This window comes from Hypanus sabinus, chromosome 6 (assembly GCF_030144855.1).
Source record: "Hypanus sabinus isolate sHypSab1 chromosome 6, sHypSab1.hap1, whole genome shotgun sequence".
NCBI classification, from domain to species: Eukaryota; Metazoa; Chordata; class Chondrichthyes; order Myliobatiformes; family Dasyatidae; genus Hypanus; species Hypanus sabinus.
In genome coordinates, this window is record NC_082711.1 from 982580 (window position 1) to 1010051 (window position 27472).

At 44.5% G+C, this 27472-nt stretch overlaps 1 protein-coding gene across 2 annotated transcripts in view; it reads left to right on the forward strand.

Annotated features, from left to right (window-relative positions):
- mapk15 (mitogen-activated protein kinase 15) overlaps positions 1 to 18859 on the forward strand; it is a 186601-nt gene extending 167742 nt beyond the window's left edge. The window contains exon 14 of one of the 2 annotated variants that reach the window (XM_059971520.1): positions 16763 to 18859. In XM_059971520.1, the coding sequence (XP_059827503.1) occupies positions 16763 to 16948 (186 nt within the window). In that variant the 3' untranslated portion in view covers positions 16949 to 18859. The remainder of the gene's footprint in view (positions 1 to 16762) is intronic. The other variant, XM_059971521.1, reaches the window with a different exon arrangement.
- Positions 18860 to 27472: the final 8613 nt, after the last annotated feature.

Sequence of the window (27472 nt, forward strand, 5' to 3'; positions counted from 1 at the left end):
CCTGGACGCTGACAGTCGCTGGCAGTTCCAACGTCCTGACATCAGCACTCATGCGAACCAACACCCAACTTCCCTCCATCTCTTTACTGCACCTCCGTGCTACCAGTTCTATCAACCCCATACCTTTGACCAAATTCAACTCCTGCACTAACGCACCATCCAAAACCCCAAAATCCACCCCACTCACCACACACACATGATGCACCAGTACATCTTCTAAATCGCACCAGCTTACAATTTTATCTCTGTCTATCTCCACACTACTGGGCATTAGTGATTCCACAGCTACTGAAATTTCAGTCCTGGACACGAGCCCCCACAAATGTAACACTTATGTGACAGGCTAGTATATGTCTAGGGGGAAAAGTTCAGCTTCCCACCAAACCCTTCCTCCGGTATATGTGGATGCTGTGGAATACACACTAATGCAACGTCACACACACAATATCAAGATCACACCAGGTATGGTTACAGAATACACTTTATAAATCTTAATAAAACTAAGTGATTAATAACGATACAGTATATATGAAAGAAAAGGTGCCAAAACTTATCAGAGTTCAATCAATTAGTGCACATCGTTGGAGCTCAACCATCGAATCGACCGACCCCTCATCGCTCTCCTCCGACCTCCACGACCCCACACCTGGGACCACCCGAAGTGATCAACCGAGCAGTGTGGCACGCGTCCACCTTCTTCGGCACCTTCTCCCCAACTCCTGAAAAGACCGTGAAAATCCTAGCTCCCAGACCCACAAGAGAAAACAACATCCAACCTAATTGGTTAACAAATGAATACAATCCCTGTTATCAGCAATTTTAACCTAAACAAGCTGCAAGAAGCTTTGAGAATGCTCTGCAAGAAAACACTCTCTCACCAGTTAGCTTAACAAAGAAGCAGTTTCTGTCACAAGGTGGGGACAAGGGTGCTGGGAGAGGACCCACACGCAGGACACAAACACGCCTTTCTTTGGTACAATAAAATAATGTTTATTACTCGCTACACAGAAGATTGGTAAATCGAGGACAAAGAGGTACATGAGCCTCGGACTAGGGGACTAGGGACTTGGATTGCCACGGACCTGGGGCTTGGAAACAGGGAACTGGGACAGCCGCAGACCTTGAACTTGGACGAGGGAACATGGACAGCCGCGGACCTTGGACTTGGACAGGGGGAGCATGGACTGCCGCGGACGTTGGACTTGGATGGGGGAGCATGGACAGCCGCGGACCTTGAACTAGGACCCTGGGACCTTGATTCATCGCCGCCAGACACTTGGATACCACGGATCACTGCAGCCAGAAACATGGACACCAAAACAGGACAAGGAATCTTGAACCAGGACTCCTCCTTCAGATCAGGCATCAAGCCAGGACTCTTCGAGGGGCCGACATGGACAACGGGCAGGAACATCGAGTCAGGACTCCGCCTTCCACTCAGGCACTGAGCTGGGACTTCTTTGAAGGGTAGACATGGACAACGGGCAGGAACATCAAGTCAGGACTTCGCCTTCCACTCAGGCACTGAGCTGGGACTTCTTCGAAGGGTAGACATGGACAAGGGGCATGAACATGAAGTCAGGACTCTGCCTTCAGCTCAGGCACCAAGCCAGGACTCTTCTTCAGGGGGTAGACACAGACACTGGGCATGACATTGAGCTGGGACTCTGCCTTCAGCTCAGGCACTGAGCCAGGGCTCTTCTTCGGGGGTAGACACAGACAAGGGGCATAAATGTCGAGTCAGGACTCCACCTTAAACTCACCCCTGGTAGATTGACCTTGACTGGACTCACTCTGGCAACGGAAGGCGAATTGCTGATACTCCAATGCAGGCTGGATCACTCTTGGCTTGTTGTAGCGGCGGTGGCTACTTGCGAAGGCTTCTTAACACTCTCGCCCTGAATGACTAAAGCCAGGGGCTTATAAGCTGCCAGTTCGGGTCAAGGGTAAATTACCTTGATTGCCAAGCTCAAGGGATGCGTGAAATGGAATTAAAAGGGAACAAGGCGTCAATGGTCCGGACCACAACCTAACTAAATTTAAAGGGGAGCATATCCGGACCACGACAGTTTCACTTTTTACAAACAAAGAAGTACACTTTCTTCACCACCCTATCCACATGAGATTCCACCTTCAGGGAATTATGATCACTTTCCCCTGAGGGTTCTTTTACCTTAAGCTCTGTAATCAATTCTGATTCATTGCACAACACCAAATCCAGAATAGTTGACCCTGCTAAAGGGCTCAACCACAAGCTGCTCCACAGAGCTATCTCGTAGGCATTCTAGAAATTCCCTCTCTTGGGATCACACACGAACATGATTTCCCAATCTACCTCCATACTGAAGTCCCCCCCGCCGACTGTTTTAACATTGCCCTTTTTGCATGCATTTTAAGACCCTAAGGCAAAGGAGCAGAAGTCGGCCATTAGGCTCATCAAGTCTGCTCCGCCATTTTATCATGAGCTGATCCATTCTCCCATTTAGTCCCACTCCCCGCCTTCTCACCATAACCTTTGATGCCCTGGCCACTCAGATACCTATCAATCTCTGCCTTAAATACACCCAATGACTTGACCTCCGCTGATGCCCGTGGCAACAAATTCCACAAATTCACCACCCTCTGGCTAAAAATATTTCTTCGCATCTCTGTTCTGAATGGGCGCCCTTCAATCCTTAAGTCATGCCCTCTCATACTAGACTCCCCCACCATGGGAAACAACTTTGCCACATTCAGTTTGGCCATGCCTTTCAACATTCGAGATGTTTCTATGAGGTCCCCCCTCATTTTTCTAAACTCCAAGGAGTACAGTCAAGAGCGGTCAAATGTTCTAGATCCAGCTCGGACCGACATCCTGACCCTATCCAGACCAGGACCGCTCTTACTGCCACTGGGTCCTACTGCTCGTCTTATTCCTCTACTACCCCCTATCCCCCCATGACTCCCAACCCTTCCTCCACCCCTCATCTCACCTCCATTCCTCTGATCCCTCATCCTCTGCTCAGCCTGCTCTCCCTGAACATCCCAATCCCCCTCTCCCTTCTGAAACCTCCCACTCTTTACCCTCCTCTGACCCCAGCCCCAACCCTTGCCAATCTTCACCATCCCCTCTGACCTTCCCCTCTCTGAGGCAGAGCGTTCTGTGCTTAGCAAGGACCTCACTTTTGTCCCCCTCCGTCCACACCTCAGTGAGTTCTGTGCCCGGCATGACGCTGAACTCTTCTTCCGTCACCTACGTCTCCGACCCTACTACTTTAACAAGGATTCCCCTCCCCCTAATGATGACCCCCCTTCTCCCATCTTCAATCTTCTTCCTCCTCCTGGACACCCCCACTGGGCCTTCTATCTGCACTCGATCTTTTCATCTCCAACTGTCACCAAGACATCAACCGTCTCAACTTCACCACTCCTCTCTCCTGTTCCAACCTCACTCCCCCGAACGCACTGCCCTCCACTCTCTCCACACTAATCCTAACCTCACCATCAAACCCCCAGACAAAGCTGGTGCCGTAATGGCCTGGCGGACGGACCTCTACCTCACTGAGGCCAAACGGCAACTCTCTGACACCTCCTTTTACTTACCCCTGTAACAGGACCCCACCAAAAAACATCAAACCATTGTCTCCCATACCATCACTGAATATTCCCATTCGGATATGTCCATACGTGGCCTCCTCTACTGCCATGATGAGGCCAAACTCAGGTTGGAGGAGCAACACCTCATATACCATTTGGGTAGTCTCCAGCCCCTTGGTATGAACATCGAATTCTCCAACTTCTGGTAATTCCCTCCCTCTCCCTTCCCCCATCCCACTTTCACTCTGTCTCCTCTTCTAGCTGCCTATCACCTCTCTCTTGATTCTGCCTATTTCTACTACCCATAGTGCTTTCCCCTTAGATTCCTTCTTCACCTCTCCTGCCTATCTCCTCCCTGCTTCCTCTCCCCCACCCCTTGATCTTTCCTCTGATTGGTTTTCCACCCCCCCCTCCTGCCCCCTCCTTCTTCAGTCCTGACGAAGGGTCTCGGCCTGAAACATTGACTACTCATTTCAACGGATGCTGCCTGGCCTGCTGCTTGTTTGTACATGTTGATTTGACCACAGCATCTGCAGTGTACTTTGAGGACTTACCAGTGCCTTATAGAGCCTCAACATCACATCCCTGCTCCTATAGTCTATTCCTCTAGAAATGAATGCCAACATTGCATTCACCTTCTTCACTACCGACTCAACCTGGAGGTTAATCTTAAGGGTATCCTGCACAAGGACTTCCAAGTCATGTTGCATCTTGGAACTTTGAATTATCTCCCCATTTAAATAATAACCTGCCCGTTTATTTCTTCTACCAAAGTGTATGACCATACACTTTCCAACATTGTATTTCATTTGTCATTTCTTTACCCATTCTCCCAATCTATTCAAGTCTCTCTGCAGACTCTCTGTTTCCTCAGCACTACTGGCCCCTCCATCTATCTTTGTATCATCAGCAAACTTAGCCACAAAGCCATCTATTCCATAATCCAAATTGTTGATATACAACGTAAAAAGAAGCAGCCCCAACACGGACCCCTGTGGAAACCCACTCATAACCGGCAGCCAACCAGAATGGGATCCCTTTATTCCCTCTCTCTGTTTCCTGCCAATCAACCAATGCTCCATCCACGTATATAACTTTCCCATAATTCCATGGGCTCTTATCTTGTTTAGCAGCCTCATGTGCGGCACCTTGTCGAAGGCCTTCTGAAAATCCAAATGCACAATATCCACTGCATCTCCCTCAGCCTTTGCAGAAAGTAGAGACACTGCTGGGCTTTCTTTGCTATGGAGCTGGTGTTGAGGGACCAGGTGAGATTCTCTGTCAGGTGAACCCCAAGAAACTTGGTGTTTTTCACAATCTCTATCGAGGAGCCATCGATGTTCAGCGGGGAGTGGTTACTGTGTGGCCAGGCATTCCTCATGGTCTCAATCTCCACATGTCTGTGGGGTCCTCCTTATCTGCGATGATTGTTCTCTGCCTGCTGGAGAGTTGTTGCCCCTGTGTATTTGGAGCTGCTGAGTCTTGTACCGTTCCTCATCAATTGAACCACTCGATCTCCATCCCATTGGCTCAAGGTCACCTGACCTACCTGGGTCACTTTCTTACTGGTCACTGTATAAGACTGCAACCAATATTGTTTCATGGCTCTGCCCATCCCAGCCTTGTGTATTTGTGTCTTTACACAACCCAGTCAGAGTCTAATGAGATTACAAATTGCAGGTCTGGCATTTTACGTAACAAGTAGCTACTCCTCTGAGAATGGTCTCAGGTTTATTGCTCTGATTAGATTGTCCCAGAGCAAGAATCAGTTGAGTCTTTTCTCTTTACATAACAAATGGCTACTTGTTTGAGAAAGGTCTCAGGTTTAGTAGATCATTATCCGAAGCGTCCTGTGTCCACGTTCAATTGCTCTGATTAGATTATCCAAGAGCAAGAATCAGTTTGGAGTCTACAAAAAAGGGGGAAACAAAGACAACTGGTTTGCCTGCTTCCCCTGTCCTTGATCAGACTGAAGTTTTTTTCTGGCCAACAATGTTAAACGCTGAGCTGTAGTCAATGAACAGCATTCTAACATAGGCACTTGTATTATCCAGGTGATCTAAGCCATGTGAAAAGCCATTGAGACCTCATCTCCCTTAGTTCTATTGTGGCAACAGGCAAATTGCAGTGGGTCCAGATCCTTGCTGAGGCAGAAGTTAATTCTAGTCATAAACAACTTCTCAAGGACTTCATCACCATAGATGTGAGTGTTGCTGGATGATAGTAGTTCAGGCAGCTCAACCTGCTCTTCTTGGGCTCTGGTAGGATTGTTGCCCTTTTGAAGCAGGTGGGAACTTCCAAGTGCAGCAATGAGAGACTGAAAATGTCTTTGAGCACCCTCATCAAATAGCACAGGTTTTCAGAGCCCCACCAGGTATTCCATTGGAGTCTGCCGCCTTGCAAGGTTTCACCCTGTTGAAAGACAGCCTGATGTCAGCCTCCGAGGCCGGGATCACAGGGTCACTAAATGCTGCAAAGATCCTAATAGCTGAAGTTTTATTCTGCCTTTGAAAAGGTGCATGAAAAGCATTGAGCTCATCTGGGAGTGAAGCATCACAGCTATTCATGATGTTAGGTTTCGCTTTGTAGGAAGTAATGGCCTGCAAACCCTGCCAGAGTTGATGTGCATCTGATTCCACCTCTAACCTTGTTCAGAATTGCTCCTTTGTTCTTGAAATAGCCCTCTGCAAGTTGTACTGTACTTGGGTTGCCATACTTGAATGCCACAGATCTAGCACCTCAGCAGACTACAAATCCCCATGGCTGGCTTTTGATTTGGGAATATGCAATATGTTCTTGTAGGCACGTACTCATCCAGAGAGCAGTGGTGGATGACTGCTTGTCAGGTTGGAGGCCTGTGACTAGTGGTGTGCCTCAGGGATCTGTACTGGGTCCAATGTACATTAATGATCTGTATGATGGGGTGGTAAATTGGATTAGTAAGTATGCAGATAATGTTAAGATTGGTGGCGTTGTAGATAATGAAGTAGGTTTTCAAAGCTTGCAGAGAGATTTAGGCCAGTTAGAAGAGTGGGCTGAAAGATGGCAGATGGAGTTTAATGCTGATAAGTGTGAAGTGCTACATTTTGGTAGGACTAATCAAAATAGGACATACATGTTAAATGGTAGGGCATTGAGGAATGCAGTAGAATGGAGTGATCTAGGAATAATGGTGCATAGTTCCCTGAAGGTGGAATCTCATGTGGATAGGGTGGTGAAGAAAGCTTTTGGTATGCTGGCCTTTATAAATCAGAGCATTGAGTATAGGAGTTGGGATGTAATGTTAAAATTGTACAAGGCATTGGTGAGGCCAAATTTGGAGTATTGTGTACAGTTCTGGTCACCGAATTATAGGAAAGATGTCAACAAAATAGAGGGAGTGCAGAGGAGATTTAGAAGCATAGAAACATAGAAAATAGATGCAGGAGTAAGACATTCGGCCCTTTTTGCCTGCACCACCATTCAGTATGATCATGGGTGATCATCCAACTCAGAACCCTGTACCTGCTTTCCCTCCATACCCCCTGATCCCTTTAGCCACAAGGGCCATATCAAACTTCCTCTTAAATATAGCCAATGAACTGGCCTCAACTGTTTCCTGTGGCAGAGAATTCCACAGATTCACCACTGTCTGTGTGAAGAAGTTTTTCCTCATCTCAGTCTAAAAAGGCTTCCCCTTTATCCTTAAACTGTGACTCCTCGTTCTGGACTTACCCAACATCGGAAACAATCTTCCGGCATCTAGCCTGTCCAATCCCTTTAGAATTTTATACATTTCAATAAGATCACCCCTCAGTCTTCTAAATTCCAGTGAGTATAAGCCTAGTCAATCCAGTCTTTCTTCATATGAAAGTCCTGCCATCCCAGGAATCAATATGGTGAACCTTCTTTGTACTCCCTCTATGGCAAGAATGTCTTTCCTCAGATTAGGGGACCAAAATTTCACACAATACTCTAGGTGTGGTCTCACCAAGGCCTTGTACAACAGCAGTAGAACCTCCCTGCTCCTGTACTCAAATCCTTTTGCTATGAATGCCAACATACCATTTGCCTTTTTTACCGCCTGCTGTACCTGCATGCCCACCTTCAATGACTGGTGTACAATGACACCCAGGTCTCGTTGCACTTCCCCTTTTCCTAATCGGCCACCGTTCAGATAATAATCTGTTTTCCTGTTCTTGCAACCAAAGTGGATAACCTCACATTTATTCACATTAAATTGCATCTGCCATGAATTTGCCCACTCACCTAACCTATCCAAGTCACCCTGCATCCTCTTAGCATCCTCCTCACAGCTAACACCGCCGCCCAGCCTCGTGTCATCCGCAGACTTGGAGATACTGCATTTACTTCCCTCATCTAAATCATTAATATATATTGTAAACAACTGGGGTCCCAGCACTGAGCCTTGTGGTACCCCACTAGTCACTGTCTGCCATTCTGAAAAGGTCCCATTTACTCCCACTCTTTGCTTCCTGTCTGCCAACCAATTCTCTATCCACATCAATACCATACCCCCAATACCGTATGCTTTAAGTTTGCACACTAATCTCCTATGTGGGACCTTGTCAAAAGCCTTTTAAAAATCTAAATATACCACATCTACTGGCTCTCCCCATCCACTCTACTAGTTACATCTTCAAAAAATTCTATAAGATTCGTCAGACATGGTTTTCCTTTCACAAATCCATGCTGACTTTGTCCGATGATTTCACCTCTTTCCAAATGTGCTGTTAACACATCTTTGATAACCGACTCTAGCATTTTCCCCACCACCGGTCTCAGACTCACCGGTCTATAATTCCCCGGTTTCTCTCTCCCTCCTTTTTTAAAAAGTGGGGTTACATTAGCCACCCTCCAATCCTCAGGAACTAATCCAGAATCTAAGGAGTTTTGAAAAATTATCACTAATGCATCCACTATTTCTTGGGCTACTTCCTTAAGCACTCTGGGATGCAGACCAACTGGCCCTGGGGATTTATCTACCTTTAATCCCTTCAATTTACCTAACACCACTTCCCTACTAACATGTATTTCCCTCAGTTCCTCCATCTCACTAGACCCTCGGTCCCCTACTATTTCCAGAAGATTATTTACGTCCTCCTTAGTGAAGACAGAACCAAAGTGGTTATTCAATTGGTCTGCCATGTCCTTGTTCCCTATGATCAATTCACCTGTTTCTGACTGTAAGGGACCTACATTTGTCTTGACCAATCTTTTTCTTTTCACATATCTATAAAAGCTTTACAGTCAGTTTTTATGTTCCCCGCCAGCTTTCTCTCATAATCTTTTTTCCCTTTCCTAATTAAGCCCTTTGTCCTCCTCTGCTGGTCTCTGAATTTCCTCCAGTCCTCAGGTGTGCCACTTTTTTTAAACTAATTTATATGATTCTTCTTAATTTCCCTTTTCAGTCATGGATGCACTACCTTCCCTGGTTTATTCTTTTGCCAAACTGGGATGAACAATTGTTGTAGTTCATCCATGTGATCTTTAAATGCTTGCCATTGCATGTCCACCGTCAACCCTTTAAGTATCATTTGCCAGTCCAGCTTAGCTAATTTACGTCTCATACCTTCAAGGTTACCCTTCTTTAGGTTCAGAACCTTTGTTTCTGAGTTAACTATGTCACTCTCCATCTTAATGAAGAATTCCACCATATTATGGTCACTCTTACCCAAGGGGCCTCGCACGACAAGATTGCTAACTAACCCTTCCTCATTGCTCAATACCCAATCTAGAATGACCTACTATCTAGTTGGTTCCTCGCCATGTTGGTTCAGAAAACCATCCCGCATACATTCCAAGAAATCCTCTTCCTCAGCACCCTTACCAATTTGGTTCTCCCAATCTATATGTAGATTGAAGTCACCCATTATAATTACTGTTCCTTTATTGCACGCATTTCTAATTTCCTGTTTAATGCCATCCCCAAACTCACTACTACTGTTAGGTGGCCTGTACACAACTCCCACCAGCGTTTTCTGCCTCTTAGTGTTTAGCAGCTCTACCCATATCGATTCCACATCATCCAGGCTAATGTCCTTCCTTTCTAATGCGTTAATCTCCTCTCTAACCAGCAATGCTACCCAACTTTTCTTTCCTGTCTATCCCTCCTGAATATTGAATATCCCTGGATGTTGAGCTCCCTTTCTTGGTCACCCTGGAGCCATGTCTCTGTGATCCCAACTATATAATATTCATTTATTAGAATGTTACCTGGGTTTCAGCACCTAAGTTACAGAGAGAGGTTGAAAAAGTTAGGTCTTTATTCTTTGGAGCGTAAAAGGTTGAAGGGGGACTTGATAGAGGTATTTAAAATTATGAGGGTGATAGATAGAGTTGATGTGGATAGGCTTTTACCATTGAGACTAAGGGAGATTCAAACAAAAATCATGAGTTGAGAGTTAAGGGGCAAAAGTTTAGGGGTAACACTGGGGGAACTTCTTTACTCAGAGAGTGGTAGCTGTGTGGAACGAGCTTCCAGTAGAAGTGGTAGAGTAAGGTTTGATTTTGTCTTTTAAAAAATAATTGGAAGGGAATGGAGTGTTATGGGTTGAGTGCAGTTACGTGGGACTAAATGAGAGTAAATGTTCGGCACAGACTAAAAGGGCCGAGATGGCCTGTTTCCATGCTGTAATTGTTATATGGTTATACAGTAGTTTTTAATGAAGTCAGTATCAGCGGTGGGGTTCTCATTCAGACTCAAAAATGAATCCCTGAGTACAGTCCATTCCACTGATTCAAAGCAATCCTGTAAGTGCACCTGTGCTTCCCTTGGTCCTCACTTCTGGTGAAAATAAATGTGAAACCCCTTTTTTTTTATGAAATGGCATTCAACAAGGGTAACTTTCCCTAATACTTTAACAGTACTTAAAACCCTAAACAACAATTCATCTGGGCTGGGATGTCCACCCCATTCAGTATTTGTTGCAGGTAATGTCTTTGAATTGCACCAAAGCTTATCCCCTGCGGGGTCCATAATCAGATATCTTAATCTTTTCCGGGCACTAGTTTAAACACAGGCTTAAACACACAACCCACTTAATCAATTCTTACAGCAAATACACAGTATTAGCGAATCAGGTTATGGATGATAGCCCCCACAATGAAACCTATTTTAGCCGAGCATCTCCAGAAAAATGGCTGGTTAACCCCTCACTAGCAAGCCAATAGACTTTTTCAAACAATGTACATCTAGGTTCAATATGACTTGGGTCCTACCAGGCTGCGAGAGCTGGGATATTTCAGCTATCCACATCCCAATCTGAGTGAATGCTATGTAAATGCAGCCCACATACAATTACCTGTCAGGAAGAAATAACGGGTCATACACTATGTACAATTATAAGAAAATATATTTATAAATTAGAAACATAAAAACATAGAAAACCTAGAGCACAATACAGGCTCTTTGGCCCACAATGCTGTGCCGAACAAGTACTTACTTCAGAAATTACCTAGGGCTACCCATAGCCCTCTATTTTTCTAAGCTCCATGTACCTATCCAAGAGTCTCTTAAAAGATCCTATCATATCCGCCTCTACCACTGTCATTGGTGGCCTATTCCAAGCACTCACCACTCTCCGTGTGAAAAAGCTTACCCCTGCCATCTCCTCTGTACCTACTTCGAAGCACCTTAAAACTGTGCCCTCTCATGTCAGCCAATTCAGCCCTGGGAAAAAGCCTCTGATTATCCACATGATTAATCCCTCTTATATTATCATCATCTTATACACCTCTATCAGGTCACCTTTCATCCTCTGCCGCTTCAAGGAGAAAAGGCTGAGTTGACTCAACCTATTCTCATAAGGCATGCTCCCCAATCCAGGCAACATCCTTGAAAATATCCTCTGCGCCCTTTGTACAGTTTCCACATCCTTCCTGTAGTAAGATGACCAGAAATGAGCAAAGTACTCCATGTGGTCTGCCCAGGGTCCTATATAGCTGTAACAGTACCTCTTAGCTCTTGAACGCAAATCCCACAGTTGATGAAGGCCAATGTGCCAATGTGTGCCTTCTTAACAACAGAGTCAACCTGTGCAGCAGCTTTCAGTATCCTGTGGATTGGAACCCCAAGATCCTTCTGATCCTCCACACTGCTAAGAGTCTTGCCATTAATACTATATTCTGCCATCATATTTACCAAAATTAATCACCTCAAAATTTTCTGGGTTGAACTCCATCTGCGACTTCTCAGCCCAGTTTTGCATCCTATCAATGGCCAGTTGTAACCTTTGACAGCCCTCCACACTGTCCACAACACCCCCAACCTTTGTGTCATCAGCAAATTTACTAACCTGTCCCTCCATTTCCTCATCCAGGTCATTTATAAAAATCATGAAAAGTAGGGGTCCTAGAACAGATCTCTGAGGCACACCATGGGTCACTGACCTCAATGCAGAATATGACCTGTGCACAACCACTCTTTGCCTTCTGTGGGCAAGCCAATTTTGGATCCACAAAGCAAGGTCCTCTTGGATCCCATGCCTCATTACTTTCTCAATAAGCCTTGCATGCGGTACATTTTCAAATGCCTTGCTGAAATCCATATACACTACATCTACTACTCTATTTTCATTGACATGCTTAGTCACATCCTGAAAAAATTCAGTTAGTCTGATAAGGCACAAAGCCATGCTGACTATTCCTAATCATATCATGCCTCTCCAAATGTTTATAAATCCTGCCTCTCAGGATCTTTAGAGTTAGGATGTGGGTTAGGGTTACCCCTAACCCTAAACCTAATGCGAGGTTTTCAATCCACTGTAAGTCATCCCTGTGATGCACCATCAATAACTCACACAGACGTAAGGCGAGATATCGGCTTTTATTGACTGGAAGAAGGAACCAGGAGTGAGTGTCCATCATACTATGTCCTGGAGACTGAGGCCGAGCGTCAGGCCTCAGATCGCCTTTATACAGGGGCCTGTGGGAGGAGCCACAGGAGCAGTCAGCAGGGGGCGTGTCCAGACAGGACATAGTTCACCACAACACTACAATCGCTAAAATCCTTTTCTGCAGTGAACACTGAAGCAAAGTATTCATTAAATACCTCTGCTATCTCCTCTGGTTCCATACACACTTTTCCACTGTCACACTTGATTGGTCCTACTCTCTCACATCTTATTCTCTTGTTCTTCACATACTCGTAGAATGCCTTGGGGTTTTCTTTAATCCTGCTTGTCAAGCCCTTCTCATGGCCCCTTCTTGCTCTCTGAATTTCTTTCTCAATCTCCTTCCTGCTAGCCTTATAATCTTCCAGAATTCTATCATTACCTAGTTTTTTGAACCTTTTGTAAGCTTTTCTTCTTGATGAGATTTCCTTTGTACACCATGATTCCTGTACCCTGCCATCCTTTCCTGTCTCATTGGAACATACCTATGCAGAACGCCACGTAAATATCCCCTGAACACTTGCCACATTTCTGCTGTTTATTTCCTTGAGGACATCTGTTCCCAATTTATGCTTCCAAGTTCCTACCTGATAGCTTCGCGTTTCTCCTTACTATATTTAAACACTTTCCTAATTTGTCTGTTCCTATCACTCTCCAGTGCTTTAGTAAAGCAGATAGAATTGTGATCACCATCTCCAAAATGCTCTCTTAGTTCGAGATCTGACACCCGACCAGCTTCATTTCCAGATCAAGCACAGCCTCTCCCCTTGTAGGCTTAGCTACATATTGTGTCAGGAAACCTTCCTGAACACACCTAGCAAACTCCACCCCCTCTAAACCCCTTGCTCTAGGGAAATGACAATCGATATTGGAGAAATTAGAATCTCCCACCCTGTTATTATTATACCTTTCCAGAATCCGTCTCCTTATCTGCTCCTTATTATTATCTGCTCCTGCTGTTATTATTGGGTGGCCTATAAAAACCCAGTAGAGTTATTGACCCCTTCCTGTTTCTAACTTTCCCCACAGAGACTAAGTAGACAATCTCTCCATTACTTCCTCCTTTTCTGCAGCCATGACAGTATCTCGGATCAACAGTGCCAAGCCCCCTCCTCTTTTGCCTCCCTCATGTCCTTTCCAAAATATATAAAGCCTGGCACTCTAAGTAACCATTGCTACCCCAAGCCATTGAAGTCTCTTTAATGGATCCAACATCATAGCTCCAAGTACTGATCCATGCTCTAAGCTCACCCACTTTGTTCATGATACTCCTTGCACTAAAATGGACACATCTCAAACCATCGATCTGAGCGTATCCCTTCTCTATTACCTGCCTATCCTCCCTCTCACACTGTCTCCAAGCTTTTTCTATTTGTGAGTCAGCCGCCCCTTCCTTTGTCTCTTCATTTCGGTTCCCACCCCTTACAATTCTAGTTTAAACTCTCCCCAGTAGCCCCCTCTCAGAAATCCCATTATGATGGTAACCTCCCTGTTTGCTGGAGAAATTGTGGAAATCAAAATGCAAATCATTTTCATATTTTTTGGGACTGCCCTGTTATCAAAAACTATTAGAGAGGGATACACAATGCCCTACAAGACACCTTTAAATGTGAAATACCCTTGGAGAGTAAGACCATATATTTTGGATATATACCTCAAGAATAGTTGAAAAGAGATAAATATTTAATGAATATACTGTTGGTGGCTGGTAAAAAGACTCTTACTAGGAAATGGTTATCAGAGGAGAGCCCAACTTTAAATACATGGATGGAAATCACAATGGACATGTACAAAATCGAGAAGATAACAGCATCTGTTAATTATAAGCTGGAACAATTTGATTCATACTGGGAAAAATGGTTTAACTACATAATGCCTCATAGGCCTGATTTTATTCTCACAAATCAATGAATCTGTTGTAAAAAAAAGATTACTCTCTACTTGTACATAGTTCTTTCCTTTTGCTTGTTTTTTCTTTCCACTCTTTTCTATAAGTGTATACCCCAGATAAATACTTTGTGGAGATTTTGTGATATATATGATTATATTATATATATGTACAATGTCTGAAATACATCTTATGGAAATGTTTGTTTGATGAACTTAAATAAAAAAAATAAATTTTCAAAAAAAACTCTCCCCAATAGCCTTAGCAAACCTCCCTGCCAGGATATTGGTCCCTCTCGGATTCAAGTGCAACCTGTCCTTTTTGTACAGGTCACACCTGTTCAAAAAGACATCCCAATGATCCAGAAATCTGAATATCTACTCCAATCCCTCAGCCACACATTTATCCTCCACCTAACTCTATTCTTATACTCACTGCCGCGAGATTACTACCTTTGAGGTCCTGCTTCTCAACTTCCTTCCTAACTTCCTGTCGTCTGTTTTCAGGACCACCTCCCTTTTTCTACCTATGTCATTGGTGCCAATATGTACCACGACCTCTGCTGTTCACCTTTCCACTTCGGGATACCGTGGACGCGATCAGAAACATCCCAGACCCTGGCACCTGGGAGGCAAGCTACCATTCATATTTCTTTCCTGCATCCACAGAATTGCCTGTCTGACCTCCTAACTATAGAGTCCCCTATCACTACCGCCTTCTTCCTTTCCCTACCCTTCTGAGCCATAGGGCCAGAAAAGTGCCAGAGGCGCGGCCACTGTTGCTTTCCCCAGGTTGGCCGTCACCCCCCCACCCCACAGTACTCAGACAAGAGTACTTATTGTTAAGGGGGCACCCAAAGGGGTACTCTCTAGTATCTGACTCTTGCCCTTCCCTCTCCTTACTGTTACCCACTTATCTGTCTCCTGAGGCCCCGGTGTGACTACTTGCCTATAGCTCCTCTGTATCACCTCCTCACGTTCCCTGACCAGACAAAGGTCATCAAGGTTCATCTCCAGTTCCCTAACCCAGTCACTAAGGTGCAGCTCGATGCACCTGGTGCAGATGTGACCATCCAGGAGGCTGAGGGTGCCCTAAACTTACCATATCTGACACCCAGTACAGAACACCAGCCTCACAGACATGCTTCCTGTTTCTATTCCTCACAGGTAACCTACCTCGCCTCAACCCGCTATCGCTGAAGCCCGATTGAATTGACTTTATTTATTCCTTCATATACATGAGGAGTAAAATTCTTGATGTTAAGTCTCTGTCTGAATATGCAATTTATAGTACTTTATAATAAATAGTACGTACAATAGGACAGTCAATATAACATAGAAATACAATTGTATCAGCGTGAATTAATCATTCTGATGACCTTGGTGGAAGAAGCTGTCCCGGAGCCTTCTGGTCCTGACTTTTATGCTGTGGTACTGTTTCCTAGATGGTAGCAGCTGGAACAGTTTGTGGTTGGGGTGACTGGGTTCCCCAATGATCCTTCATGCCCTTTTTACATGCCTGTCTTTGTAAATGTCCTGAATAGTGGTAAGTTCACATCTACAGATGCACTGGGCTCTCTGCACTACTCTCTGCAGAGTCCTGCAATTGAGGGAAGTACAGTTCCAATACCAGGCAGTGATGCAGCCAGTTAGGATGCTCTCAATTGTGCCCCTGTAGAAAGTTCTTGGGATTTTGGGGTCCGTACCAATCTTCTACAACTGTCTGAGGTGAAAGAGGTGCTGTTGTGCTTTTTTCACTACACAGCTGTTATGCACAGACCACGTGAGGCCCTTGGTGATGTGTAAATGTCACTTCATCAGATGGTTATTAAAGAAGAAAGGGGAAAAATGATAAATAGGCCCTTTATAACTAAAACAATCAAACGTGCGCAAGTTGGGGTCCATATACTCATGGCACCAACTCCTATTCATCAACCACTGAGCGAACTCTCCATCTTGGACTCCATCAAATCACGCATTCTGGTTGGATCGAATCTTACCATCAGTTCTCTCGATTTTCTCTCTCCATCTCCTGCAGAAAAGGACCTCAACATCTTTCGTGTACATCACAAAACCTCTCTGCCCAGCTTTCTCTAGAACCTTCTCCCAATTCCACCATTCCTGGCTGACCCGACATTCTTAAGCTGAACATCACAACCCATTATTTTTAATGGTAACCCAAACACTGCCAGCAGAAAATGCTGCTTAGATATTACATGACATATCCCACAGCATTAACAGTAAATGCTTAGCAGTAAAATCTTAACTAGGGTATTACAAATGTAATGAATAATTGTGCAGAAGATAGTACCCAGAGAGTCAGCAGGGGCATGAAGAGAGACATTATCTGACTGAGTGGTATGGTGAGCACTGCCTCCAACATTCCTTTCTGCTCTGTTTTATAGAACCCAAGGCCACAGTCACAAAGCCGAGAGAACCGTCCTGTGAAGAAGATGTTCCAGATGACATCAAACATGGAGGCGGCAGGGAACCCAAAAGCTGCCTGGGGCAGTTACTCACAGACGTATGGCGTCATCAGTCAGACAGGGCTGGAAAACCTTCGTAACTTTCAGAGGCAAAACAAGCCGTAGAAGACATCGACCACAGGGTCTTGGGACTGGGTGTCATTGCAGGTTAAGGAAACCACAGCTCAGATGGGCAGGAAGGGAATCACAGGATGGACAGCAAATGGACCTGGAGGGCTGGGATAGGTTGAACAGTGTAGGACAGATACATAACACATGTAACAGGAGGGCTGGGATGGGTGGGCAGTATAGGACAGATACATAACACATGACATAGGTGGGCTGGGATGGATCAGACTGTCAGCCAGATACATACATGTGACAGGACGGCTGGGATAGGTTGGACACTATAGGACAGATACATAACACACGGTAGGAGGACTGGGTTGGATCAGACCATGTTTGACAGATATGCATACATGTGACAGGAGGACTGGGACAGGTCGAGCAAGGTTGGACAGACATACAACACGGTATAGGAGGACTGGGGTGGTTGGACAATGTAGGACAGATACATAACACATGGGGCAGGAGGGCTGGGATGGGTCGGACAGTGTAGGACAGATACATAGCACATGGGACAGGCGGGCTGGGACTTAGCTGTTCAGCCTATTGAGCCTGTTCCGCCATTCCATCCTGGCTGGTTCTGGATTCCACTCAATCCCATGCACCTGTTCTCAATTTTGAGGCTGTACCCTCTAGATCTGGATAGCCCCACCATTGGAAACATCCTCTCCACATGTACCCTATCTAGTCCTTTAAACATTAACACAACATACAGGAGGGCTGGGACAGTTTGGGCAGTGTTAGACAGATACATAACACAGGACAGGAGGTTGGGAAGAGTTGGGTAGTGTTAGACAGTTACACAACATACATCATAAGGAGGGCTGAGACAGGTTGGGCTGTACTGGACAGATATCAGATACAGAATGTACATGCTACAGGAGAGATTGAAGTAGTTGGGCAGTAATGAACACCCACACAGGACAGGAAGGATGGGATGGGTTCAACAGTGTTTGCCAAATGCACAACATACACAAGGACCAGACAGGAGGGCATAGAAGGATGAAGGATGGTGTCTGCAGACACAGGAAGAAGTATACACCAGATCACATAGGGCTGTGTCCAAAAAGCTTTAACACTTGTATGCAACTTTAGTTACACAAGAGATTCTGTAGATGCTGGAAATCCAGAGCAACACACACAAAATGCTGGAGATGCTCACCAGGTCAGGCAGCATTTATGAAAATGAACAAACTGTCCCGATGACAGTTCTCAGCCCAAAATGTCGACTGTTTATTCATCTCCAGAGATGGTGCCTGACCTGCTGAGTTCCTCCAGCATTGTGTGTGTTGCCATGTAAATGTAGCCTCTCTGATCTCAGGAAGCAGGTTTTGTATATTATACTGAGTTTTGTTCCCTTGTGTTTACTAATAGTTCTGGTTTAGTGCCACAAGGAGACTGTCCTTCCCTGCTGGGCTTGTGAAGTTTGGTAACATACGCAAAATGCTGGAGGAACTCAGCAAGCCATGGAGCATCTATGGAAAAGAGTAATTAATCAATGTTTTGGGCCAAGATCCTTCATGAATTTGAATTCCAGCATCTGCAGATTTTTTTCTGTTAGTGAAGTTTTGTGCTATTCTCCAGTGGCAGTACTGGAACTTTGGGAGAGCCCAGCGAATGATCCATGAAGTTCTAATGCAAAGGGATCCCCAACCTGCAGGGGTTGCAGTGCCAGCACTGATATAGTTCCCAGAAAGGGTTAGTGTGTGCAGATGTCCACCATCTTCTTTTGTAATTGCCTACCTCCTGCTGTGGCCAATGAAGTGATTCTGGGGTCTACTGCAGGATTGGTTCTTGTAAATATATAGTAATTGGACTGGTGCATTGTCTGTATATGCCCAGACCGTGCTGGTGATAGTCGATGTTTAATAAAACTCAACAATTTACTCACTTCATGAAAGCAAACTAGTTGAGTGATTCCTCCTCTATATCTACACCCACCCTAACCACCAAATCCACCTCTATGACCACTGATAATCTCATAACCTCTACATAACCATCATCTTCTGCAGAGTCTTCTACCCATGCCCCCCCCCCCCCCCCACTCCAGTCCTGAGCCTCTTTTCCCACATTGTCTGCCTCCATGCTCAGATCCCACAGCCCAGGTCTTATAACAGGACAACTAACACAGATCAGAATCTGGGTGTATTTTCACAGACCTAGATGTGAAATGTATTGCATTATGGCAGAAGTACAGTGTAGTTATAAAATTATTATACAAACGTTTGTAAATTGCAAATATAAAATGGGTGGAAGGAAGGAATTAATAGGTAGAACTGCAGACACAGTGGAAGCATTCCTGTGCAAGTCTGGCAAAAAGCTTTAAAAACTCAGTGTCCATAAAAGAGTGGTAGAGTACTGTCTAGTGGAGTGGTCATTGAGTGATCTGAGTCAGGGTGATAAGGCATTGGCTCAACTGGGCTTTGGCGCAAAAAGACTAAGGCAAGGTAGGTAGGTAAGTTCATTTCTTATTTCTTTTTACTAATTTAACGAGAGAATAGGGGGTATGTCTACAGGGCCAGCATTCCGTTCTGGGTGTCAGATGTGGGATTTCCGGGAGACTACCAGCCCCTCCAATGGCCACATCTGCACCAGGTGCATCAAGATGCAGCTCCTTGGAGTCTGTGTTAAGGAACTGGAGCTGCAGCTTGATGACCTTTGTTTTGTTAGGGAAGCAGTGATAGACAGGAGCTACAGGGAGTAGTGACCCCAAAGGGTGACTGTCAGGAGAGGGAAGGGAGAACGTCAGATAGTGAAGAGCACCCCTGTGGCCAACCTCTCAACAATAACTACTCCATTTTGAATAATGTTGAGGGGAGGGGGCCTATCTGGGGAAAGCAACAGCAGCCTTGCCTCAGGTGCTGAGTCTGGCTCTGTGGCTCAGAAAAGTAGGAAAGTGAAGAGGATGGCAGCAATAATAGGGGATTCAGCTAGGGTGACAGATCGGAAATTTTGTGGATGTGAAAAAGAAACATGAATGGTAGTTTGCCTCCCATGTACCAGCATCCACAACATTTCTGAATATGCCAACAATATCCTAAAAAGGAAGGATGAGTGGCCAGAAGTCATGGTACATATTGGCACCAACGATACAGGTAGAAAAAGGAAGGAGGTCCTGGAAACAGAATACAGGTAGTTAGGAAGGAAGCTGAGAAGCAGGACCTCAAGCATTGTAATCTCGGATTGATGCCATGTGCCAGGCGACAATAAGAAGTGGCAGATATAGTAAGTGTGTGTATGTTGAAGAATTGGAACGGGGCAGGGATTCAGATTTCTGGATCAATGGGACCTCTTTTGGGGCAGGTGTGACCTGTACCAAAGGGACGGGTTGCACTTGAATCTAAGGGGGACCAGTATTCTTACTAGACCAGTTGGGGGTGGTTTAATCTAATATGGCAGGGGGATGAGAACCAGAATGATAGAGCTGAAGATGAGCCAGAAGGTTTACATGGATCCAACATGAAAGTAAGGAAGGACAAAGCAATGATTGGGTACAAATGCAGACAAAGCAAAGAGTTAAATTGTACCACAGAGGCAAAATTCAAAAAAGTGAAGAATGCAGGACTGAACGTGTTATATTTAACTATGCATAGCATTCGGAATAAGGTGCATGAACTTGTGGCGCAATTGGTTGATATGATGTTGAGGGCATCACTGAGTCGTGGCTGAAAGAAGAGCATAGTTGGGTGTTTGTATTGAAAGGGTAGACAGGAAGGTATAGGTGGTGGTGTGGCTCTGTTAGTAAGAGATGGAATTACATCTTTAGAAAGAGGTAACATGGGGTTAGAGAATATTAAATCTTTGTGGGTGGAGTTAAGAAACTGCAAGGGTGAAAAACCATTATAGGAGTCCTATATAGGTCTCCACATAGTAGCCAAGATATGAGGTTGAGATTGCAAAGGGAGCTGGAAAGGGCATGTAATAATGGTAATGTCACAACTGTAATGGGGGACTTAAATGTGCAAGCAGGTTGATGTCAGATCACAGGAGGGGGAAATTTGTTGAATGTCTAAGAGATGGCTTTTAGAGCAACTTATGCTTGAGCCTACATTGGGAAAGGTTATCTTAGATTGGGTGTTAAGTAATAACCCAGATCTTATTTGGGAGCTTTACATAAAGGAACCTTTAGGAGGCAGTGATCATAATATGATTCAATTCATACTGCAATTTGAGAGGGAGAAACACAAGTTAAATGTATCAGTATCAGAATGTAATACAGGAAATAACAGAGGCATGAGAGAGGAGCTTACCAGGTGGATTAGAGGATGATACTGGCGTGGGGGGGTGGGGGGAGCGGGGTGACAGCAGTACAGAGGTGGCTGAAGTATCTGGGAATAGTTCACAAAGTGCAGAATTGATACAGTGCCTGTAAAAAAATATTGACCCCCCCCCCCCACCTTGGAAGTTTTCATGTTTTATTGTTTTACAGCATTGAATCACAGTAAATTTAATTTGGCTTATTTTGGCACTGATCAACAGAAAAGGACTCTTTCGTGTCAAAGTGAAAACAGATCCCTACAAAGTCATCTAAGTGAATTATAAATATAAAACACAAAATAATTTATTGCAGGAGTATTCATCCCCTTTAATATGATAAACCAAATAATCATTTGTGGAGTCAATTAGTTTTAGAAGTCACCTACTTAGTTAAGCGGAGATCTGTTTTTGGAGACCTTTGTGCAGTCAATGTGTTTCAGTTCATTGTAGTAAAAATACATCTGTATCTGGAAGGTACAACTACCGGTGTATCAATATCGTGGCAAGAACTACACCATGAAGACAAAAGAACACTTCAAGTAACTCCGCAGAAAGGTTATTGAAAAGCACTCGTCAGGAGATGGATACAAGAAAATTTTCAAGTCAATGGATATCCCTTGGAGTACAAATATCAAGAAATGGAAAGAATATGGCACAGCTGTAAATTTGCTAGAGCAGACAGTTCTCAAAAATTAAGTGACCGTACAAAAAGGACTAGTGAGGGAGACCACAAAGAGACCAATGATAACTCCGGAGGAGTTACAAGCTTCAGTGGCTGAGATGGAGGAGTGCGCCATACAACTGTTGTCCAGGTGCCTCACCAGTTGCAACTTTATGGGAGAATAGCAAAGAGAAAGCCACTGTTGAAAAATACCTGCAAGAATTCTCAGCCAGAATTTGCCCGAAGGCATGTGGGAGACTCTGAGGACAGCTGGAAAAAGGTTCTATGATCTGATGAAACCAAAATTGAGCTTTTTCGCCATCAGACTAAATGCTAAGTTTGGTAAAGCCAAACACCACACATCATCAAAAGCATGCCATCCCTACAGTGAAGCATGGTGGTGGCTGCATCATACTGTGGGGATACTTCACTGCAGCAGGCCCTGGAGGTATTGTGAAGGTACAGGATAAAATGAATGCAACAAAATACAGGGAAATCCTGGAGGAAAACCTGATGCAGTCTGCAAGAGAACTCCAACTTTGGAGAAGATTTATTCTCCAGCAAGACAATGGCCCCAAGCATAAAACTAAAGCCACACAGAAATGGCTTAAAAACAACAAAGCTAATGTCCTGAAGTGGCCAAGTCAGTGCAGACCTCAACCCAAATGAGAATTTGTGGCTGGAATTGACAAGGGTGGTTTATTCACAAGTCCTATGCAATCCACAGAGCTTGAGCAGTTTTGCAAAGAAGAATTTGGAAAAAAAATTCAGTGTCCAGATTTGCAAAGCTGATAGAGACCTATCCACACAGATTCAAAGCTGTAATTGCTGCCAAAGGTGCATCTATAAAATACTGACTAGAAAGGGGTGAATACTTATACAATAAATTAAGTTTTATATTTGTAATTAATTTAGATCACTTTGTCGAGATCTGTTTTCACTTTGACACAAAAGTGTTTTTCTTTCTTTAGATCAGTATAAAGTCAAATTAAATCTACTGTAGTTCACTGTTGTAAAACAATAAAACACGAACATTTCCATAGGTGGGGGGGGGGGTGTAAATTCTTTTTATAAGCACTGTATATCCCACAGAAGAAGTAGTTCTCAAATGACAACCATGGCTGTCGGGGAAGTTAGGGCTGCATAAAAGCTAAGGAAAGGGCATATAAGGTAGCAAAAGTGAGTGGGAAGTTGGGAGTTTGGGAAGCTTTTAAAATCCATAAGGGAACTAAAAATGCTTTAAGGAGGGAAAAGATGAAATATGAAGGCTAACTAGCCAAAAATAAAAAGCAGGAATCTAAATGTTTTTCTGTTCTATAAAGAATAAAAGAGAGGTGAAAGTTGATATTGGACCATGGCAAAATAAAGCTGGTGAATTAATAAAGAGGGACAAAGAATTCTCAGATGAACATAATAGGTTCTTTGTATCCATCTTCACTGTGGAAGAAACTAGCAGTGTGCCAGAGGTCCGTGAGGTTTGAGGAAATAACAAGCAGGGTGGACATTAAAGAGGCAGTGGATGTCATTTACTTGGATTTTCAGTAAGCATTTGATAAGGTGCCACACATGAGGCTGCTTAACAGGATAAAATCCTACACGAGGAAATCTGCAGATGCTGGAAATTCAAACAACACACACAAAATGCTGGTGGAACTCAGCAGCCCAGGCAGCATCTACAAGGAGAAGCACTGTCAACGTTTTGGGCCGAGACCCTTCATCAGGTCCGAGGGAATATACTGTCAGGATCCGGATATTTACCCACTTTTATATTCCTTAAAAGTGCCAGTACTTCCTCTTCTTTAATCATCATAGTTTCCATAACTACCTAATTGTTTCCCTTACCTTATGCAATTCAATATCCTTCTCCTTAGTGAATACTGATGAAAAGAAATTGTTCAAAATCTCCCCCATCTCTTTTGGTTCCACAAATAGCTGTCCACTCTGATTCTCTAAGGGACCAATTTTATCGCTCACTATCCTTTTGCTATTAATATAACCGTAGAAACCCTTTGGATTTATTTTCACCTTACTTGTCAAAGCAACTTCATATCTTCTTTTAAATTTTCTAATTTATTTCTTAAGATCCTTTTTACATTCTTTATATTCCTTTACTCATTTTATATTCATTTACTCCATGCTGCCTATATTTATTGTAGATCCCCCCTCTTTTTCTGAACCAGGTTTCCAATATCCCTTGAAAACCATGGCTCTCTCAAACTTTTAACCTTTCCTTTCAACCTAACAGGAATATAAAGATTCTGTACCCTCAAAATTTCATCTTTAAATGACCTCCATTTCTCCATTACATCCTTCCCATAAAACAAATTGTCCCAATCCACTCCTCCAATTTGCTCCCCATTAGGCGGTCTATAATACACCTCTATAAGTGTTCCTCGTCCTTTCTAATTCCACCCAAATAGCTTCCCTAGAGGAGCCCTCTGATCTATCCTGCCAAAGCTCTGCTGTAATATTTTCTCTGACAAGCAATGCAATATCTCCCCCTCTTGCCCCTCCGATTCTATCACACCTGAAGCAATGGAACCCAGGAATATTTAGTTGCCAATCACACCCCTCCTGCAACCATGTTTCAGTCGTAGCTACATCATATTTCCAGGTATCCATGCTCTAAGCTCATCCACCTTTCTTACAATGCTCCTAGCATTAAAATTGATGCATTTAAGAAACTCTCCACCTCTTACTCTCTGTTTATCCCAAATGGTGCAAACAACTTTATTGTCTAAGATAATTAAAGGATTTGATAGGATTGAGGCAGGAAATATGTTCCAGATGTTGGGAGAGTCCAGTACCAGAGGGCATGGATTGAAAATAAGAGGTTATTTAAAACAGAGTTGAGGAAGAGCTTCTTCTCCCAGAGAGTTGTGGAGGTGTGGAATGCACTGCCTCGGAAGACGGTGGAGGCCAATTCTCTGGATGCTTTCAAGAAGGAGCTGGATAGATATCTGATGGATAGGGGAATCAAGGGATATGGGGACAAGGCAGGGACTGGGTATTGATAGTGAATGATCAGCCATGATCTCAGAATGGCAGTGCAGACTCGAGGGGCCGAATGGTCTACTTCTGCACCTATTGTCTATTGTCTATTGTCTTTTTCTTCCTTCTCCCCTACATCTTTGGTCTGAGTGCTCCCCTCCTCTGTCACCTGCCTATCCTCCCTCACACACTGTCCACAAGCTTTCTCTATTTGTGAACTAACCTCCTCTCTCCTAGTCTCTTCAATTTGATTCCCACCCCCCAACCATTCTAGTTTAAAGTCTCCCCAGTAGCCTTTGCAAATCTCCCCACCAGGATATTGGTCCCCCTTGGATTCAAGTGCAATCCGTCTTTTTTTACAGGTCACACCTGCCCAAAAGAGGTCCCAATGATCCAGAAACTTGAATCTCTGCCCCCTGGTCCAATCCCTCAGCCATGCATTTATCCTCCACCTCATTCCATTCCTACTCTCACTGTCACGTGGCACAGGCAGTAATCCCGAAATTACTACCTTTGTGGTCCTTCTTCTCAACTCCCTTCCTAACTCCCTATATTCTCCTTTCAGGACCTCTTCCCTTTTCCTACCTATGTCATTGGTACCAATATGTACTATGACCTCTGGCTCCTCACGCTCTCACATCAGGATATCTTGTACGCGATCAGAAACATCCCAGACCCTGGCACCAGGGAGGCAAACTATCATCTGGGTCTCCTGACTGCGTCCACAAAATTACCTATCTGACCTAACTATCGAGTACCCTTTAACTACTGCCTTCCTCTTCCTTTCCCTACCTTTCTGAGCTACAGGGCCGGACTCTGTGCTGGAGGCACAGCCACTGTTGCTTGCCCCAGGTAGGCTGGCTGTCACCCCAACAGTACCCAAACAGGAGAACTTATTGTCAAGGTGTACAGCCACTCTAATACCTGACTCTTCCCCTTCCCCCTCCTAACTGTGACCCTGGTGTGACCACCTGCCTGTAACTCCTCTCTATCAACTCCTCACTCTCCCTGACCAGATGAAGGTCATCGAGCTGCAGCTCCAGTTCCCTAACATGGTCCCTTAGGAGCTGCAGCTCAGCGTACCTGGCGCAGATGTGGCTGTCCTGGAGGTTAGGAGACTCCAGGACCTCCCACATCCAACACCGAGAACAAGCTGCCCTCACACTCATAATTCCCCCTTTCCTCAAACAGGAAAAACTGAAACCTAAACCTACCTTGCCTTGCCTGTTTCCGCCTAAGCCCGTTGAGCCCAAGCCCTTAAGTTTTCACTCTGCTCCCAGTTCACTCCACTGCCTGCAAAACGATGCTGCCTGCTGTATAAGGCTGTGTTCTTTTTAAATCTTCCGTGCTTCACTGCCCAACGTCACATGCCTGCGCAGTCCCGCCTCTCTTAACTCAGATGAGAAGAAGAAAAAATCAAAATGGCTCTCGCTGCACGCCTGCTCCAATTCTCAGCCTTCCTTCTCCAAATTCAAGTTCTGGTTAGGAACTTCCACCCACAGAGACTTCGTAGACAACCCCTCCATGACTATCTCCTTTTCTGCAGATGTGACATTATCTTTGATCAACAGTGCCACTCCCCCACCTCTTTTACCTCCCTCCCTATACTTTCTGAAACATCTAAAGCCTGACACTTGAAGTAGCCATTCCAAGTCTCTGTAATGGCCACAACATTATAGCTCCAAGTGCTGATCCACACTCTAAGCTCATCTGCTTTATTCATGATACTTCATCTTACCCTTTTGGAAGTCCACAATCAGCTCTTTTGTCTTACTGATGCTGAGTGCCAGGTTGTTGCTGCGGCACCACTCCACTAGTTGGCATATCTCAGTCCTGTACGCCCTCCGTCAGAACTTGAGATTCTATTGTTAGCAAATTTGAGCTATGCCTAGCCACGCAGTTATGTGTATATAGAGAGTAGAGCAGTGAGCTAAGCACACACCCCTGAGGTGCACCAGTGTTGATTGTCATGGAGGGGGATATGTTATCACCAATCTGCACAGATTGTGGTAGAGAGGTCATGTTGCAACTCTACAAATCTCTGGTGAGACGCACTTAGAGTATTGTGTTCAATTCTGGTTAGCTCATTATAGGAAGGATGTGGAAGCTATGGAGAGGGTGCAGAGGAGATTTACCAGGGTATTGCCTGGTTTGGAGAACAAGTCATATGAAGCAAGGTTAGCAGAGCTGGGACTTTTCTATCTGGAACGTAGAAGAATGAGAGGGGACTTGATAGAGGTCTACAAGATTATGAGAGGCATAGATAGGGAGGATAGTCAATACCTGTTTCCCAGGACACCAATAGCAAACACCAAAGGGCATATGTACAAAATTAAGGGAGGGAAGTTTAGGGGAGACATCAGGGGTAAGTTTTTTACACAGAGGGTTGTGAGTGCCTGGAATGACTTGCCAGGGGTGGTGGTGGAGGCTAAAACATTAGGGGTATTTAAGAGCCTCTTGGATAGGCAAATGGATGAAAGAAAAATGGAGGGATATGGGGTAGTGTGGATTAAGTACTTTTTTTTAAAGATTATATGGGTCAGCACAACGTGGAGGGCTGAAGGGCCTGTACTGTGCTGTAGTGTTCTATGGTTCTATTGTGGTCTTCTGGTTAG